Genomic DNA, 21,190 nt, shown 5'->3' on the forward strand with positions numbered 1-21,190 from the left:
TATTGCGCATAAACACATTAAAAGACAGCGAGAATGCTAGTGCCGAAACAAATTTGGCCAGTATTTTCATCGCTAAATTATCGAAAGTACACAAGAAAAAAATTTCCAACTCCATGAGTATTGTGTCCAAGCCACATCTTTTGCTATGAAAATCAAGATTTGTGAATGAAATAAGCTATTCCGTCAATTATTGAATCAGGATTCAAAGTGTACGCAGCTGGCTTAAATCAGATATTTCATGACTTTATTAGTAAACTCTTTTTTTACTACAGAAATTGTGAAATATTTTAAATTTTGGCTTTGAGCCTGTTTTGTAATATTATCCGGTAAATCTGAACTCTTTTTGGGACATTGTATTTTGATCTCCTGGGTTACTGATGACGCCAACCTGGCCCCGCCCACAGACTTCTCTTTTGCCACAGTGACCTTTTTTTAAACGAATACACTGACATATTATTAAACGAGATTGGATGCCATTATTTATACTTTGTTGCTAATTCACTGTTTACGGTGATCGCCACTGTTTACATGGGCCTGTGTCGTGCTGAAAGGCACGAGTATTTGTTTCAACAATAAGATAACAACTGGGATGTTTTAGGAGTTAGCTAATTTGCGGATTATTGTTACATTTATGATGGAAAAAATAACCCAGTTCAAATTGAAAGAACTTAAAGGGCTACTGGTGTCAAATGGTGGAAAACTTGATTCAATTTTAGCTGAACAAAAGGCTCAGTCTGATGCGCAAACCCAATTGTCTGAGGAAATTGAACTTTTGAGATCTGAGGCTACGGAGCGTGAAAAAAGGATCTCGAAAGATCCTCATTACTACTACAGACTGAAAGAACTAAGAATCTTGAAAAGCAATTGCTCTTCCTAGATGTTAAGGAACGCAGCACGAATATGATTATTCATTATCTTCCTACAGAGGCAAATCAGCCTACTGAAGAAACAGCCAAGAAATTGCTGATAAATTCTCTCGGAATTAGAACTGCAGTTCATATCGTGAAGTGTTTCAGGCTCCCGGTACCGAAGCCCAATTCATTTATTACAGATCGTCGAAGTCGTAACAACCATATCGCCCTAGGTCCTGTCATAGTCAAATTTACTAGTGAAGCCGATTCTCAGTTTCTCATGCAGTGCGTCGGTAAACTAAAGGGTTCGACCATACGGATTTTCAAAGATTTGCAGTCCACACTGAATTGCATATGAAATAAACGTTTGGCAAAAGCTAGGTGCATGAAGGATCTTGGTACGATAGTAAAATCACGAGTTAAGCACCGTAGTACGGAAGTATGGCTTAAAGTAAAAAATGCTGATTCTTCGCCCTGTTCGAGAGATCACGATAGTGTTTCGTTATTTGAGTTTCGGGTTATTTTTCTTTTTTTTGTTTTGTTTTGTTCCGCAATAGCTAAAAGAAATTGGGGAAATGTTTATCTCACTTTTTCCCTTCATTCATTTATTCTTCATTTATTCTTGTTCTCTTTTTTTCTTTTTCTTCTTTGTTTGCTTCAAGAAGAAAAAGGTTTAGCTCTGCTGCTGTTTTCTTGTCTCTTACAGTTACGTCATTAATTCGATTGATGCGACGTCTACAACCTTTATTGTCTATTTACATGTCGGATCGGAGACTCATGAAGAGATATCTTGGCTGGTAAGTTTTAAATGAAAATTTAAATATGGTTTGGGTTCAGACCAACCAGCTGGGTGCGCTGGAGGATTCTCTAATGGATTTGAAAATACTTTTATTGGATTATGGTAATTATGTTGAGAATTACGATAATGCGTTGAATCTTCTTCCGCGAACAGTTTATTCAAGTCCTAGCAAAATTAAGAAAAAAAATGAATCCAACTGATCTGAGGTTGGCAACGATTAACTGCTAAGGTCTACTATGCATGTTAGATTATCTATAATCATTTTTGCCTTCGGCGGAGATTGATTTGGTAGGTATACCAAGAACGTTTCTTGATTATATTTCTAGTTTATTTGTATCTATGAGTGGATATAATTTTTTTTAGTAAGGTCCGTACTGACGTGGAGGTCTTGCTTTTTCTGTAAATAGTAGTATACCGGTTTGATTAATTAGTGAGTTTAATTTGTTTTATGAAGAAATGGTTTTTGAATTTTTGCATGTAGAGGTAAATTTAAATTTTAAGTCAGTCCTGTGTTCCGTAATTTATCATCCACCTAGTTGTTCTGCAAGTGGATTTGTCCAAAAATTAGATGCATTTATTCAACAGCTGAAATCAAAATATAGGAATCTTATATTGATGGGTGACTTCGACATCGACCTGTATCCAAACAATGATAGTGACCTGTCGTGGTTTTCAGTCGGCACAATTTTTATCTACTATCCTAGCCTCTGATTTACTTCCTTCGTGCAGTATCCCCCCGAGAATCACAGAATCGTCAGCATCGCTTATTGATAATATTTTCACGGATTTTAAGATAATTGAAAGCAGTGTTGTTGTCGACGATACCTCTGATCATATTCTTGTTTTAACAAGGGACGATATTGGACGGTCAAAAAATCAAACAAAAATGAAACAATTTAGGAAGCTGGATGAATCGTCTATTCAGAAGCTGAAAGTTACACTGGAAGAACGGGATTTTTCTGTGGCGTATTCTTGTTCAAATGCTAATGAGGCAGGGCATGTGTTTGTCCAAAGATTTAAGGCAGTTCTGGATGAAATTTGCTAGCTGAAACCGTTAACGTGCCGGAAGTATAAAGTCTTGCTTAAACCGTGGATTAGGAATAGAGTTTTAAAGTCAGTAAAGACAAGAAATAAGCTATATAAGCGTTTTCTCCAGTATCCTGCTGATAAAAATAAACGGATATTTATAAATTATAAAATTACTTTAACAAAACTCTTCCAATCTGCAAAGAAGATTTATTATTAGAAAGCTTTCGACAATACCCAGGAGTGCCCTAAAAAGACATGGGATCTCATCAACTCCAGACGATGTCTCCATGTGGGGTAAATAGAGTTTCAGGCAAACATGAGGCTATTAGCTTGCTTTACAGCCATTTTGCTACTATTGGCGAGAAAACTGCTCCACCTGCCCCACCTTAATCCTCTTCTAATTCTACAAATACATAATCTCATAATTTCTAAGCTTACCTACCTTCCCCCAGTCAAGACTCGATGTTTCTTTCCCTGGTAACAGAACAAGAACTTATTAGCAAAATAAAGCTCCTTAAAAAATAGAACGACCAAAGGACCGGATGGGTCATCCAGTAACCTGTAGAAGATAATAATTCCCGAGGTTGAAGATGCCCTGGCTTACGTGATAAATTTAGGTTTTACCACTGAATCATTTCCCAGGATTTTAAAGTTGGTCAAGGTCATTGCCTTGCATAAAGGAGGTGACCCCCTAGACCCCAATACTTAACGCCCAATATCTATCTTGTCGGCATTTTCAAAGTTGATTGAGCGGTGTCTATGCAATAGAATAGTATCTTATCTGTTGGCGAAGGAATTTTTCACCCCGTCCCAGTTCGGATTTCGGAAAAACCACTCGACTGAGCACGCAGTTTTAATTATTACCAATTTATTCATGATGCTCTCAATAATAATGAAATCCCTGCTACTATTTTTCTTGGTATAAAGAAGGCGTTTGACACCATTTCACACTTTATTTTACAGTGTAAACTTGATAACTGTGGAATTAGAGGCCCAGTGAAGGATTTAATCATGTCGTACCTAAAAGACTGGTCTCAATTTATAAGTGATGGTGATATTGTCTCCTGTGAAGTGCCCCAGTCGAATGTAGTTGCTGTGCCCCAGGTATCAATTTTGGGTCCTTTTTTATTTCTCATTTACGTAAATGATGTTTCTAGTGCTTTAAAAGACCTAAGATTAGCTGTGTTATTGGCTGATGACATTGCTTGCGGTGTTAAAGCTAATGATGAATCACAACTGCACACGAAAATCGAAAGTGCTGTAAAGTGCCTACTCCAGTGGTTCTAAGAAAACAGGCTAGTGGTTAATTGTTCTAGGTAAAATTTTGTGATTCCCCCTCAATATAGAGTTTGCCTGCCAAGCCTGCGGTTTGTGGTCATTGACGATCTCACTAGTATTTCTGGAGTTGAGAACCTTAGGTATCCTGGTTTCCAGCTTAATAGCAACTTGTCATTTAATTTTCATATACATAAAGTAAACTATAGACGAGCCGAAATATTGGAATGATATATCTCCTTAAATTTCTCCTACCATATCATGCTTTGCGTTCTGTATATTTCTCCCCTATTCACTCATATCTTAGTTATTGGCCCCTCGTTTACTTGGACATCATAACTAGTCATCTGGCTCATCTAAAGTGACTACAAAATAAGGGAATCCGTTTTCTAAAAGAGTTTGTTCCATCTCCCTCGTCACCTCAGATTCGTCTCCCACGAAAAGGGCCTATAAGTTTCTAATCTTGCCTATCTTTCAATCTTTTCAGTTTTTTTCGATAGTTTTGCTGGGATGTTATTTCAAAAATAGTCTGCCTTCAATGATGTATTCTCTTGCTCTGCTTCCAACTGACTGTGTCCATCATCATAATACTCGTTTTGGTTCTAATCCTCGTCAGCCTCTGATCAGATGTGAGCGATTTAGTTTTAGTTTACGTAATTGCCTTACTAAATTTTATTTATCATTGGACGATAAAGAAATTGTTTGCCTTTCCCTTTCCTTGTTAAAAAAAAGTTTGATGGTCTATTTACTTCATTAATTTTAAAAGTTGGTCCAACGTTTTCTTTTAATATATTGGTTAAATTTATTTTTATTTTTATTATTGTTAGTGGTTTGGCCTATAATTGGTTTTGTCCGATTTTTCTGATACCCCACCTAAAGATATTTTATTTGTGTGTTTTTTTAGTCTTGGATCCGACAGGGGAAATCGCGTTACGTTTTTTTTTCTTTTTGTTTTATATATTTTTTTTCATTGTGTTTTAATTTAGTATACTCGAGTATTTTGTTGAGTGTCCTCGCTGCCGGGCAAGTTTATATATTTAGTTGTGCTTTATTTTGAAGATTAAAACCTTGAACCTTGAATTAACATGGTTTTCAATTGATTTTATCTTAATGTAACACTGAACTACACAAATCGACAATTGAAGTAGTATTGAATTGTTTGAACAGCTTGTAACAATACCCTTTTTATTTTCTATTATTACCTGCTATAATAGTACTATGTTTATCTTTTGTTGGCTTCATCGTATACAGGCAAAACCACCGTTCAAAATTATCATTTTTCTGATTTAAAAAAATGTTGTCTTTATGCTTTCTTATTGTGGAAAATTATTGTAACAGGGTTGGCTTTGCTGAATACGTCTCTAGCTTAATATTTGGAAGAGAAAAAGATATTCCAGACTGGATAGTATTTGTTTTCGATTATTTGGTTTAGTATAGTTAATAGAGACTTCTTATTTGAAGTTTTTTTCCATTCCCATGTTTGGTGCAACTCACGTTCGCAGAATATTCGTTTCATAACAAAAAAATTCGAATCCGTGTGGTATCTTGAGTAAAGTTTATAAGAGAATAGCATTGAATAAACAGGCACTTTTATTCAATTTTATTCTAATGAAGACACTTTTATTCTAATGAAGCACTTTTTGAAGCAGAAGAAGAATTTTGATTCTATTGTTTGTTTAATCTGCTATGTTAGATGAGTTTCGTAGCACAAGAGATAGATTTATTCATTTTGTCATGAGAACAAAGTCTCCACTGCTTTTCTACGGGGAACTTGAGCTAGTGACTCCAGAATCAAATATTTAATTAATGCCAACATCGGTTACATGGTTTAAACTTATAACAGTTTAAATAGCAAATATTTCATAATTATGTAAAGCAGGGGCTGATACAGGATTTTGTAGGGGTGGGGGGGGGGTTTGGGGGTAAAATAGGTTGATCCAATAAAAATAATTTTAGGGGGGGGGTCCAAAATGGGTTGATCCGATAAACTTGCGTTAGGAGCAAGTTTAATTAACGCAAACTTGAGTTCAATAAGTAATTTACACTACTTTAGACTACGCTAGGGGGGAGGCGTGTGCCCCCTCAACTCCCCTGGATCCACCACTGATTTTAAGGTCAAAATTAGTCAGCTTATGATTTATGTCTATCAACAATGCTCCAACTATTACTCATTGTAAAAGAACTGGCAAAAAATTGATTTTATTATAATGGTAATATAAAATCATAATTGGAATAATGATAAATTAAATCAAAATAAAGGCAAATAGTCAAGATTCAAAAACAGTATCAGATTTCAAATTACCGGAAATAGCGTAAGGCTAATACTAACAAAAATATATTAACTACACTATTAATTTTTTCTCAATTATTACGGAAAACAAAACAAAGTCCTTTCTCGAAGGAAAATCGGCAATAAAGCTATCAAAATGAAAATAAGATTTTCTAATTTTCGAGCGAGATCAAACTATATAATCAAACTGTCAAACAAAGTTAAGTGTTTAGCTTCTCGATTTCCAATCTTACAATCAGCTTGTTAAGGATAAAAGTAAATTGAATCTTTTACATTAAGAAGCAGGGATGGTGATACCGGTCCTGTAAGTCTTGTGAAGTCTTTAAACATACGTTATTTTTAGGTACAATTTTAAATGTATTTCATTAAAAAATTAGTTCATGACAAGGTAGCTGTGTCAAAAACTTAAAGAGATAAACATGAAACTGGAAAAAGAGGTTTCTTTTATATTCTTATCGGCCGTTCAAATGGCTGCATGGGAAGTTACGTAACGACATTTAAATATGGATGTTGGTTTTTATTTGTGAATTTTTTCTGGCTAATCGATCATAAACAAGGGTACAAGCTTAAGAAGAAATATGGAAACACTATTATTTGACATACTGAGCAATATAACGGATAAAAGAATAAAATTACTTAGAAACCACAATACAAAAGTATTAGCATGACTCAATTTTCAAGCGAATAGATGTTTTCCTTCTTAAAATAACAAGGACTGTGAAAATAAATTTAGCAGTATAAACTAGATAAGTGGAATACTATACAAACATACATTTCTTACAAAATCAGGAAAAATTAGGATCCAATCATTAACGAAAAATACTTCAAGTAGGTGTCAGATTTGAAATTGCGAAACCTTGGTAAAAAAAAATCGTCAAAACAGTTATAACTATGGAACACCAAAAAGCTAGAGAAGATGTAGCTTTCTTGTGAATGTGTTGTTTTCTCCGAAAATAAATAAAATGACTTTGTTTGAATTCTTGCAAACAAAAAGTTCAATCAAGTTCAACTGATTAGCCATGCTTACTTCCTTTCGCGGTTAAGCGTTGGAACAATTAGAAACATGTAATACTGCCCTGAAAACTTCACAATTTTGAAACGACGAAAAGAACAACATAAAAAAGTCGTGTTTTTCCAATATGAATAGACCCAAGGTAGGCCCACTGACAAAACCGTTTTAGTTTTGATGTTCTCAGGACTTATGGACTTTTATAGCCTTTCTGTTGTGGCTTTAAGGGTTTTTCTTTAGTTTTTTATGGCATCATTAACATTAATATTGAACCTCTTTGTGTTCCGTAATATAAATAGAGGTTACGCAACCAATAAAGTTTGGGTAAAAATAAATAAAAGTTATTTTTGTGTTCAAAATCAACAAGCACTTATTTATATCGTTCATTGTTCTTCATCACTCTCTTCAGAATCTTCGGAATCTTTATCTTTTCTTCTTCTGAACCAAGCAAAGAGCCTACTATGTAATATAATTTTGGAGGGGATCAATCCAACCGCATAGTAGTTCTCTAGTCTTCGAAACCAAAATTTCTCTAACCAATCAGCATATTCCACTTCTTCAATATCAGGGATGTAAACCCCTAGCTTTCCTTTTTTTTCTTTTCTGTCCTTCGGGTCTTTTAAACGAAAAACATTTAAAAACAACTTAGGAGTGACAGGCTCTCCTGGCTCTCCCCAATAGCTCAGTAAACTCCTTCTTGTGTTTTCCTCACTAACGTCATTCTCATCAAACAGCTTTTCTTTTGGCCTTACGGTAGGATAAGTCCTTAATGGTGGCCTTTGAAGAGCTGATCTGGGTGGTTTGCCAATATAAACTAAGTGGACCTCTGGTGCGAAGGAAAGCAGCATATAAGTAACAAAAAGAAGCTGAAACAAAAAAACTCACTTATTCTACCGAAAAATAATTACACAAACATTTACAAAGAGGAAAGGATAACTGTCTTTCCAATATTTAATAGAACATAGCATTAATTAAAGGTTAATCCCTTAAAATGAAAAAAAGTATTGAAAAGGAAAATATTCTTTAAGTCTTTTCTGGCAAACGATAATAAGCTTTATTAACAATACATATTGTAAGCGATTCTGCTATGCAAGTTTTTTTAAAGGCTTAAAATTCAAATTGTTTTTTAGATTTACCGATACAAAGTTATTAACATAAAAAAACAGGTATTATTTCTGGAAAAGAGCTCTCCCCAGTAAAAAAGGATGTTTCATCTTGATTTAAAGCTGCATCATAATACTCAACATGTTTAAAAAACTTGGAGCAGAGGGATCCAGCCCCAAGCTCCCAATGCAAGACTTTTTTGTCTTTTCCCCAGAGAGAAGGTGAAGAACAAGTATCTATTTTTTTTTTTCTTTTTCAGAGGTGAACGCAGAGAAAAAGAGGTCCCAGAATACGGGACTGGGCCCATACTAAAGGAAATTAGAATTTTTAGTGACAATTTTAATTAATTAATAAAAAAAATTGAAAAAGAACTTTTTCAAAGAGAGGCGAAGAGCCATATTAAAACCTAAGAATATCAAAAATAAAGTTTTATAATAATGAAAAACTTAAAACAGCCAGAAACTACTATCAAAGACCGATAAAACACAGAACGAACAGAAGTCAAACTTAAGAAAAACAAAAACTACTACAAACAGGTGTTTGGCTACTCCCCCCTCCTTACCATAAACCTTCTAAAGTCTATCTGTCATTTGAGCCCCCTTCAAAGTTTCTATGTGATGTGAAGTGACTCTAGAATAAAAAAAAGACACACTGAAGGCTTTTTACTACACGCAACACTAAGGTATTACATCTGACATAAAACGTTATGCCACAGAAAATTCGTCATTGATACCAAGATATTGCGTAAAAAAATAATGTTAGCCCGTGGTAACGTTGCATAAACTTTCATTAGAGATGGCGCTATTGAAATACCCGAGTAAAGAGCAATATGCCTGCAATGTAATATTTTTGTATAAACTTTTAGTATCTATAGGATGAAAACTAATGCTTACTATGGCCATCTATTTAAAATGTAGGAAAAACTATTCATAAAACTTCTTAGTTCCAGATAGCATAATGCTAGGTGCTGATGAATTCGTTCCAAATCATGAAAAACTGCATTTTAAGCATATCTTTTAAGCATATTTTACAATAAGGAGTACTTCAAATAAACATTTGGGAAGGAGTATACCCCAGCTTCCCATTATCGTAGGCACTGCAATAGCGCTGTCTAAGTAAAGAACGATGTTGGCACAATGTATTACTTATTATTAGTTTTTTCGTCTCTTTGTTTGTCTAGTACCTTTTTAATAGTCGATCGTTTGGGCTAGTGCCCTTTTTAATAGTCGAAAGTGATTGGAAGGCAACTAACCCCCTCTTACACCCACCCTTTCCTCAAAGATATCTGATCAACATTTTTAGATAGCCATTTTGTTCAACGTAGTTGAAAGGTTCGGAAATTGTGTCCTTGAGGATGACAGCCCTCAGCCCTCAGGGCAAAGGTGGTAATTTATGACCTGGTGGCATATGAGAGCTTTTATAGAAAGTGTTGTAGTAGAATCATTCAATTGGAAAATGAGACGGCTAGTCCCCTTTTTAATAGTCGAAAGTGATTAGAGGGAGAATGCCCCCCCCCCGACGCCCATCATTTCCCCATACTTCCGATCAAAATTTTGATATAGCCATTTCGTTCAACGAAGTTGAAAGCTCTGGAAATTATGCATTTGAGGATAACACCCCCCCCCCACAGCCCTCAAAGCAAAGGTTTTAGGTTATGCCCTGGGGGTATATAAAGTGTTTATAGAAAGTGGTGCTGTAGAAACTTCAAAAAAGGCTCATTCAATTGAAAACTGAGAGGACTAGTGCCCTTTTTTATTAGTCGAGTGTGATCGGAGGGCAACTGCCCCCACCACGCCTGTCATTTCCTAAAACACTTCCAATCATAATTTTGAGATAACCATTTCGCTCAACGTAGTCGAAAGTTTCAGAAATGTCTCTGAGGATGACAAATCCCCCCCCCCAGCCCTCATAGCAAGGGTTGTAAGTTATGCCCTGGGGGTATATAAGGTTTTTATTGACAGCGTGGTCATATAAATTTCTGAGGGGGCTCATTTGATCGTTAATCAGAAGCTCTAGTGCCCTTTTCAAGAGTCAAAGTGATTGGAGGGCAGATACCACCCACGCCCCTGCACACACACACGTCATCTTGTCCCGAAATACATCTAATAGAAATTTTGAGATAGCTATTTCATTCAAAATAGTCTAAATATCATATAGCAAGGATTTTTAGGTTGAAACAAAACCTCAGAGCCTGGGGGCAAGGGTTGTAGGTTTGCCCCGGGGGTATTTAAGGTTTTTATTGAAGGGATTGTTGTGTAAAGTTTAGAGGAGGCTCATTTGGTTGAAAATTGGAAGTTCTAGATCCCTTTTAAGAGTCAAAACTGATGGAGGGCAGCTAGCGCCCCCCCCCCCACCGAATACCTTTGTTTGCCCATGAAATCTGATTAGATTGTGAGATGGTGGTTTTTCTCAAAATATTGCAAATAACATATAACAATGCCTCTAGGGTTGATATAACCCCTCAGTGCTCTGGGGATAGGGTTGTAAGTAATGCCCTGGATGTATATAAGGTTTTTATGGAATGGGTGGTCGTATTAATTTCAGATGGGGCTTATTTGATTTGAAATTAGAAGTTATAGTGCCCTTATTAAGAGTCAAAAATGACTTGAGAGTAACCTACCTCCCACGCTCATCATTTCCCCAAAGACATCCAATTAAAATTTTGAGGAAGCAATTTTGTTAATTGTAGTCGAAGGGCCCGGAAATTATGTCTTTGAGGAAGACATCCTCACCCCAACAGCTCTGAGGGCAATGGTTGTAATTGATGCCCCAGGGGCATATAAGGTTTTTATAGACAGGGTGGTCTTATATACTTCAGAGGGGACTCATTGGATTGTTAATGGAAATTTTTATTGCCATTTTAATAGTCAAAGTTATTAGAGGGCAACTATCCCCCCAAACACGTCGTGTTTTCCTGCAATACATCAAATAAAAAAATTGAGGCAGTCATTTTATTCAAAATAGTCTAAAGATCATATAATAAGGCTTTTGGGGTTGATACAAACTACCAGGGCCAGGGAGTGAGGGTTGTAAAATATGCCAAGGGATATTTAAGGTTTTTATGGAAGTGTTGGTTGTTTAACTTTATTAAGGCCTCATTTTGTTGAAAATTAAAAGTTCTATTTCATTTTTAAGCGACAACAGTGATGGAGGGCGTCCCCCCCCCACAGCCTCTCTTTTAACCAAACGCATCTGATTGTAATTATGAGGTAGCGATTTTGTTCAAAATAGTCCAAAGAACATCTAATAATGCCTCTAGGGTTGACACAACTCCCGAGCACCCTGGGGATAGGATTATAAGTTATGCCCTGAGGTCATATAAGGTTCTTACGGAATGTGCGGTCGTATAAACTTCAAATGTTGGTCATTTGATATGAAATTGGAAGTTATAGGGCCCTTTTTAAGAGTCAGCATAATTCGAGCAACCAGCCCCCCCCCGCTCATCATTTTACTTAACACTCATCATTTAAAGCTCATCGTTACTTAACGCTCATCATTTTACTTAATCAGAATTTGGAGATAATAATTTTGTGAAGAGTCTGGAAATTATATCTCTGAGGAGGAAGCTCCCTTCCCACTACAGCTCTCAGAGCAAGGATTGTAAGCTATACCCTGGGGCATAAAAGGTTCTTATAGAAAGGGTGGTCATATATACTTTGGAGGGGACTCATTCGACTGGTAATCAGAATTTCTAGCGTCTTTTTTAAGAGTCAAAGGGATCTGAGCGCTGGTATTCCACCCCCTCCCCCACTTCTTAGACACACACAGACAAACACGTTATGTTTTCACGAGATGCATCCCATAGATATTTTGAGACGGTGCTTTTATTCAAAGGAGGAGAACGGAGCTATGGAGGTGAATGGAGCTCGTCTGGAACGATGCAGACCATGTCTGCTGACCACGTACCTCTGGATACGGGGTTTCCCCTAACTAAACTCTCCGATCAGGGTGGCCTCAACCTCATGAGGTGGGTGGAGCCCACCCCAGGATTCTCAGTGTACAGGTAAATCTTGGCTCTAATCAGAATCCAGGCCTAGGGTCGGTTGGGCTTGCAACCCTCCACCCGAAACCCATTGCAACGAATAGCTTAGCAACTGCCTCGGATGACCAACCTTCTTTTATCCCATCACGACCCTTGCTTGCCCCTGGACAGAGAAATGACCAGTGTTTGAATCTTATTGACCAAGGTGGCCTCCGAATTACCACCTGGAATGTATTGACATAAAATTTTCCCGGAGCTAAGACGCTTCTGGCGATGGAACTGAAGCGATTCCGCATCTCTATTGCTGGAATAACAGAAACCCACCTAGTCAGGAATGGAAATGATTCCATAGGTGAGGGATACCACCTTCTCTGGTCTGGCCAGACAACCACCAAGAGAAAGGGAGTCGGACTAGTTCTTGACGACAAATCCAAGAAGTGTCTATTGTCATTCAATCCCGTCTCGGATAGAATCGCTAATGCCCGACTCAATCACAAGCAAGGAAAAATGACAGTCCTTGTTTGTTATGCCTCGACAAACGAAGCTGACACCGAAACAAAGGACACTTTCTACTCTGCCCTGACGAATGAATTGTCTAAGATACCCCCGCAAGATATTGTCATTCTCCTGGGTGACCTTAATACAACTGTGTGCGACAACCACGACTTATGGCGACAAGTCATTGGACCAGTTACTCCTGATTCCCTAAATGACAATGGTCTAAGGCTTCTACAACTCTGCAGCATGCACAACCTTGTGATTACGAATACCATGTTTGCAAGGAAGGACATTCACAAAAACACATGGTACAGCAATGACGGCCATACCAAAAAAATGATCGACTACATCATCGTGTCACAGAGATGGAGGTCTTCGATCATTATTTGCAGGACGTATGAGGCAGCTGCGATTGGCAACACTGACCATCGTCTCGTCCTCACTAACATGCGACTAAGGCTCAAAGCCCATCAATGAGAACCAAGACCAGCCAAGATCGATGTCTCTCGCCTGTGCGATCAGAAGATACGGTCGAAATATGCCATTGATGTCTCGAACCGCTTCGGCGCACTTCTGCCATTTGAAAGTTGTGAAAACGCATGGTTCTCGTTCAAAAACAATGTCCTGGAATCAGCGACTGCAAATGTTGGTCGGAAAAAGCGTGCTAATAAAGCGTGGATTCAGTTGGATACGCTTAGACCACTTCTCGGGCCTCCTCAACATCGAAGCCGTAACGCAGACTGACCAGGAACTCATCAGCCTAGCCACCAGCACCCAGGAACTGCTGACAAGTGACACAGAAACTCCTTTGACGTCTTCAGAAATCTACACAGCAGTAAAACGTTTGAAGAACAACAAAGCAGCAGGCATATGTGGAATATCTGCTGAGCTCCTGAAGTATGCCGGACCGGTAATGCTACTTTGGCTCCATATACTGTTTTCTTTGGTTTGGTGCACAGAATGGATCCCGAAGGACTGGTGAACAGGTATAATCCTGCCCTTATGGAAGAGAAAGCGGAGTAACAGCATCTGTTTGAACTACAGAGGCATAACGCTACTTTCAGTGCCTGGATAGCTCTTTGCTATGACCCTGCTGGATAGATGAACGAGTATTCTCAGGAGAAAGAGGAGAGTCCAGCAGGCGGGACCTATACCTGAGAGATCCACTGTCGAACAAATCTTTACCATGCGCCAGTTAATTGAGAAGACGTAGGAATTCAGGAGGAAAGCATATGTAGCCTTTGTGGACTTCAAGGCTGCGTTTGACTCGGTGGATCGCAACTTGCTCTGGCTGATACTTCGATCAACTGGTCTAGCAGACAAATACTTCAAGTTGTTTGAAAAGCTTTATGAAGAGACCGTGGGTTGCGTCCAAGTCAACGGCAAACGGAGCACGACATTCGGCATCAAAACCGGTGTACGACAAGGGCGTGCCGCCGCCCCGGAACTGTTCAATTGCGTGATAGACCATGTCATGACACGAACAAAAAAATCGCCTGCCCTTTGGTCTGCAGTTTGGAGATCGCGTTTTGACGGACGCTGACTTCGCAGATGATCTTGGTCTCGTTTCTGACTTGATCGACCAGTTGACTGACGCTATGGAAGTCCTGCAGGAAGAGGCAGCAAAAGTGGGGCTGAAAATAAACTGGCTAAAGACGAAGATAATGGCAATTGAACCCCCAAGCCCAGTCTCACTCCCTGAGAACATAATTGTTTACGGAGCTCCTGTTAAAATTGTGAACAACTTCACTTATCTTGGCTCCGTGCTGTCTAATGACGGCTCTATAAAGGAAGAGGTGTGCAGCCGAGATTCAAAAGCCTCGTCTATCGTCGGAAGGCTCAACAATCTCTGGAGAATGCCGCATATATCTAGGCGCAAGAACATGCGAATTTATAATGCATCTTTAGGCTCGGTCCTCCTCTATGCAGCGGAAACCTGGCCTCTCAAATCAACAATCCTCAGCATGACAGACGCCTGACAGACGAAACAGCTCCATCGGATTCAGGGACTTTGATGGGACGATTTTGTGAGCAACGAAAAGTTGCTCGCACTCACCTTGCAAGTGCCATTCTCCATCCAAATAGCGCACCGTACTCTCAGGTGGTTCGGACACATCCTGCGTATGCCGACGACAGCCCCAGCCAGAATAGTCTACGATTTTGACGCTAAAGCTAATGGCTGGTCTCGCCTGAGAGGCAGACCTCAGACAAAGTGGATGGATAGCCTCAACAAATTCCTCGAGATAGCTAACATCGCTGTCGAAGAAGCCCCACTAATAGCAGTAGACCGGTCAGCCTGAAGGAGCAGAGTTACGACGCTCTCTACGCCACCCCCAACGTGGCAGGAGCTTTAAGTCAAGTAAGTCAAGGATTTCATTCAAAATAGTCCAAAGATCATATAACAGGACTCTTGAGGTTAATCCAAACCAGCGGAGCTAGAGGGCGAGGGTTGTAAATTATGCCCCTGGGGTATTGAAGGTTCTTATGGAAGGAATGGTTGTATAAACTTTAGAGGTGGCTCATTTGGTTGAAGTTGGAAGTTCTAGTTTCCATTTAAGAGTCAATAGTGATAGGGGTCAACTAGCCCCCCCCCTCTCCCAACTACCTCTCTTTTCACCAAATGTATCTGATTGAAATTTTGCAAAGGAAATTTTGTTTAAAATAGTTCAAAGAGTATATAACAATGTCTCCAGGGTCCTTTGGCAAGGACTTTAAGTTTTGCCCTGGGGGTATATGAGGTTTTATGGAATGGAAGGTCTTTGATTTTTTTTTTCTTTGAACTCAGATGGGTCTCATTCGATATTAAATTGGAAGTTATAGTGCCTAAACAAAGTTTTGAGACATCAATTTTTTTCAGCACTGTTGAAAGGTTCTGTAATTCTGCGTTTGGAGATGTCAAATCACCCTCCCCCCGAGGCCTCAGGGCAAAGGTTGCACGTTATGTAATTTGTTTACTGTTTACATATTGTGTATATTATTGAGAACAGGTATGTATGTTTGACTTCTATTTTCTCAAAATACGAAGGGCATTAAGACGAGTCTTTCAGGGAATGTTGAGGGGAGTGTTGAACTAAATCTTAACATGTTAAGTATATCTGGGTTGTCAAATGCGTGTAACTCAGGAATGAATGAGTATATTAATTTGGAATTTTCAGAAAATGATAAGAGAGATGATCATTTGCATTAGAAGGGAATATCTGCACGCTACTACTGCTACAGATACTGATGCTTCAACTGCTACCACAAGTACTATTACTACTACCACTACTATCACTGAAACTACTAATTCAGTAGCGAGTACTACTAAGGCTGAGGATACTGAAAAAAAATATCCGATGATACGTTGAGGGGAAAGTTGAACTAAATCAAAACATAATATTTGTATACAGATTGTTCATACGTAAACTTCTGGGGCATCATGAGTGGGATGTTAAGTTGACCAAAAGACAAAATGTACCTGTTACTACTTCTATTATTACTGCTGCTATTACTGTTACTACTACTACCACTGCTACTATGATACTAGTGCAATTAAGGCTACACGTTTGAAGGTGAAAATTTGACCGAATATTGAGGTGGAATTTGATTTAAATCAAAACAAACTATGAGCATAATGACTGTCAAAAGGGCGTATCTAAAAAAATTGATGTGGGTATTAAGTTGAAACTTTCGGAGAATACTTAAAGGGGAAGATCAATTGAGAAAAAGCTGATATATGCATGCCACTACTAAAACTAATACCACTGCTACTTTTCCTTATGTGACTACTGCTACCAAGCTACTCCAACTACTACTTCAATTGCAACAACATGTAAGGCTTAGAGTATTAAGGTGAAAAGGGCGCCAAAAGGGTGTCAAAGGCAAAAATCAAAATTTTTTTTGAACGGCTTAATGTGTCAAGATGAAACTTTTGGGGCATCACGAAAGAGATTTTCGACTGACCAAAAGGCAAGATGTACGTGCTACTACCGTCATTAATACTGCTGCTACTACTGCTACTACTACTACTACTAATACAACACTAACACTGCAACTACTTTTACTACCACCAAAACTACTGTAATAATAGTACTATTAAGGCTAAGTATAGGAAGGCAAAATTTGAGAGAGTATTGATGACAAATTCGAACTAAAAGACACTATGCGCATTTAGATTGTCATAATACCGCATCTTAAGAATTGATTTGTGCGTTATGTTGGGACTCTCAGAGACATAAAGGGATAGATCAATTGACCAAACGGCAATACGTGCACCGTACTACTAATACTACTGCTACTGCAACATTTACTAGTTCCACTACTACTATTACTATTGCTCCAATTACTACTTCTATCGCAACTACTTGCGGGGTTAAGAGAATTAAGATGAAAATTTCAAGAAGTATATGAATATATAGGTTGTTAAAAGAGCAAATCGACAATGTATTAACAATGGCTAATTATATTACCTTGAGTGGTAATACTGCTCCTTTGACTACTATTACAACTGTACCTAAGGGTATGAAGGTGAAATTTTCATAGAGTATTTCCGAAAATTTCTGTTACACAGATGACAACCTGCTATCCATATGCAGGTTGTCATAAAGATAAATGAACAATATCCTAGGAACAGTTTCGTGTATGAAAGTGAAACTTACAACGCTTGTTGTGGGGGATGATGAACTAACCAAAAGACAATATTTGCATCATAATTCTACTGCTTCTACTCCTACAACTACTAGTACTGATACCAATATTATCACTGCTACTACTACTGCTGCTACTGAAGCTAAGACTACTACTATTATCTATACTCCTACTGCTACTACTATAACTACTTGTGCTACTACTACTGGTAATAAGGTGAAAATTCTGAACAATATTTTAATAATACAATAAATTATACAATATATACAGTATAGTAATAATAAATAATTCAAACAATGTTAAAATAAATCAAAACACACTATGCCCACATAGGTTATCAAGAGGACGTATCAGCAATGCTTCAGGACCGGTTGATGATATTAAATTAAAGATTTCATCATGTGTTGAAGGGTTTGTTGAAAAAAGGTGCTATGTACACGCTAAGCTACTAATGCTACTACTGCTATTACAACTATTGCTACTACAGAAGGTAAGAAAATTAAGGTGAAGCTTTCAAGGGATATTTTGGTGGATGCTGAAATAAATCAAAAGGAACTATGATCATTTAGATTATCAATAGGGTGACTAAGCAATATCACAATAACGGCTTACATTATTAAGTTAGACCTTTCGGGGTAAGTTGTGACAGATTTTGAACTAGCTAGAAGAAACTATGTGTATACTTTTTGATTCTACTTCTGCGGTTACTGTAACTAATTAAGCTGAAACGTTTAGGGGGGGGGGGTTCAATTGAACAAAAAAACTAAAGGCATGCAAGTATTAAGAGGGCATATACGCAATATCTATAGGCAGTACTGTTCTATCTCAGCAGGTGATGAGAATGTTCTATCTCATCATTGATATTGGTAATATCTAGTACACTTTTCCAGAGTCAAAAGTATTTGGAAGGCAATCAGCCCTCCTCTTTAGCTCACAACTTTCCAAAGATTTCCAATCAAAACTTAAGATAGCAATTTTGTTCAGCATATCTGAACGGTCTTGTAACCGTATATCTAGGAATATTGCGTAGATCAGCCCCCCACAGTTATGCAATTTGCCCATTATGTTTAAAAACTAAATTTTACCTTAAGATTAAATAAAAAAAAATTGTTTGTATGCTGATTGCCAAAAAAGCATCTCAGCGGTATCCCAAGAACAACTCAAGGTAGTATGATCAATATTTCGGGGATCCTTCTATTACTACTTCTGCTCTTAAAATTTAACTAAATCAAAAGAGGGTAAGAGTATCCAAGCTTTCAAAGAGCATAGATAGATTATTTGTGAATGGTATCAGATTTAATTTTTTCGGTCAACTAAAGGAGGTATAAAACTAAATTAAACACTACTATTTGTGTCCAGATTTTTAAAAGGGTGCAATAGCAGGAAAAAATGTAGATTCTTAAAGAAAAACCAAAAAGATTTAAACAATTATTTTCTTTTTCCGTGACAAAACTATGCCAATATAGAACGAACAGAAATTAATTAAAAAAAACTTTTTCCACAAAATAAGTATTTCAAAGAAAAGTAAAGAACTCCATTAATCCAAAAATGAGCAAAAACAAATCAAATAATCTACCAAGCGTAAAACTACCACAAATCAGCATCAATAAATAAATGAACCCCAAAACGAGCAGAAATTACAGTAAATAACCAAGTCAAATTGAAAACGAGCAGAAATTCACATGAGTAGGGCTCAAAACCTCTATGTGTTCCCAAGGCCAGAACATAATTTGCACTTTTCTTTAATTTTCTTAATATTTTCACTTTTATAACTTTAATAAATCAAATATTATTAACATTTTAATTAATAAATATCAGTACAGGCATATTAAACTGATAATGCACATTCATCGTTCTGGCTTTGGGAATGCATAGGGGTTTTGAGCCCTGTTCATGTTAATTTCTGCTCGTTTTTTAGTTTGACTCGGTTATTTATAGTAATTGCTGTTCGGTTTGGGTTTCATTTATTTATCGATGTTGATTTGTGGTAGTTTTACGCCTGGTAGATTATTTGATTTTGTTCTTGCTCATTTTTGGTTTAATGGATTTCTTTACTTTTCTTTGAAAAACTTATTTTCTGGTAAACGTTTTTTTAATTGGTTTTGAAAAACATCAAAATCTAAGTATTCCATATATGTACTAAGGGTGACAGCTCTCTTGTTATAGAAATGTTTAATTTGTAAAATAAAGTTTTACGTCTATATTACTATTTGTGCTGATGGGGCAGGAAATAGGTCATTCATCGAGAACCAGGCTTGTCAATAGTGTTATAAAAATGTACAGAGGTGAAATAAATAGACAAGAAAGTATTTAAAATAAAACTAATATGTTTCATTAACTACCATTACAATTAACAGCAATATATCAGTATTACATATATCAGAAGGGAGAGCCGCAATTTCCTTCAGGAAAATTACCCTCAGGAAATTTATACCACCCTCCCCGTGTAAAAGTCCTCTTTAAATCCTCCCCCCCCAGAAAATTCTCCTGCTGAAACCCCCCTCTCCACGGAATCTTTTAAGAAAAGCAGATCAGCCGTTTTCCCTCCGGAAAATCCACCGCCCGTAAAATTTCCCCCGTAGAAAATAGCTCCCTGGAAGATTCCCCCAGCAGAAAATTACTCCCTGGATAATTATTCCCATGAAAAATTCTCCCATACGCGAAATTGAGCAGCTACAGAGGATGTGCAAAATAGGTACCTCAAAATGTCGATTAGATGTCCTAAGGAGTAACAAAACCGGGTACCAAAAACAGTTTTAGGACAGTGGCGGGTTTTAGGACGCCCCCCCCCCCCTATATGGAGAAAATTCTGGTAATTTTGGAGTTTATTCAACTCTTTACTTTCATAATAACCACATAGACCAGAAATATTCCCAGAAATCATGAGGGATTAAATATAAATTTCTACCTCCAATCCCCTCCCCTTTCTTAGAACTAATTCTGTATTTACCCGAAGGCTCATTGAGAATTAGGACGTTCTGGCATCAGAATGCACCCTTTTAGGTATCAGTGACCCTAACAACACAACACAACAATCAGAAAACTCTATCGTAGAGGTTTAGACTTCTCATCTACAAAAGTTTGGGGCATTTTGTTTACCAGAGAAAGATCATGGATGTGACATCACTTTCCATATCATAGTCAGCTCAATTCAGCAATAGCGCTGCCTAAGTAAAGAAAGATGTGGGTACAATGTATAATTAATTTATTTTTTTGTATTTTTTAGATCAGAGCACTTCGTATCAAAGGATTTGTTGTAAAAGCTTCGAAAAGGGCTCATTCGATTGGAAATTGACGGGGCAAGTGTCCTTTTTAATAGTCGGAAGTGATCGGAGGGCAACTAGCCCCCTACTACACCCACCATTTCCACAAACACTTTCAATTGAAATTTTGAGAAATCCATTTTGTTCAACGTAGCTGAAAGGTCTGAAAATTCTGTATTTGTGGATGACAGCCCCCCCCCCCCTGCCCTCAAGGCAAGAGCTGTAAGTTATTCCCCCGGGGCAAATATAAGCTAATATAGAAAGGGTGATCGCATGAAACTTCGGAGGGGGCTCGTTGGATTGCTAATCAAAAGTTTTAGTGCCGTTTTTGTAATTCAGAGTGATCGGAGGGTAGATATCCCCCCAAATCGCGTATTTTCCCAAAATGCATCTGACAGAAATTTTGTGATGACCATTTGTTGTCTTAGGAAATAGCTCATTCGATTGGAAATTGAAAGGGCTAG

At 37.7% G+C, this 21,190-nt stretch overlaps 1 protein-coding gene across 2 annotated transcripts in view; it reads right to left on the minus strand.

The window, feature by feature from the left end:
- Positions 1-5,920: 5,920 nt before the first annotated feature.
- Positions 5,921-21,190, minus strand: part of LOC148942909 (uncharacterized) — a 61,014-nt gene continuing 45,744 nt past the window's right edge. For both annotated transcript variants that reach the window (XM_089101985.1, XM_089101986.1), the window contains exon 2: positions 5,921-8,119. In XM_089101985.1, coding sequence (XP_088958111.1) covers positions 7,637-8,119 — 483 coding nt within the window. In that variant the 3' untranslated portion in view covers positions 5,921-7,636. The remainder of the gene's footprint in view (positions 8,120-21,190) is intronic.

Source organism: Artemia sp. Qi Xiang Cuo, chromosome 16 (assembly GCF_049724085.1).
Source record: "Artemia sp. Qi Xiang Cuo chromosome 16, ASM4972408v1, whole genome shotgun sequence".
NCBI classification, from domain to species: domain Eukaryota; kingdom Metazoa; phylum Arthropoda; class Branchiopoda; order Anostraca; family Artemiidae; genus Artemia; species Artemia sp. Qi Xiang Cuo.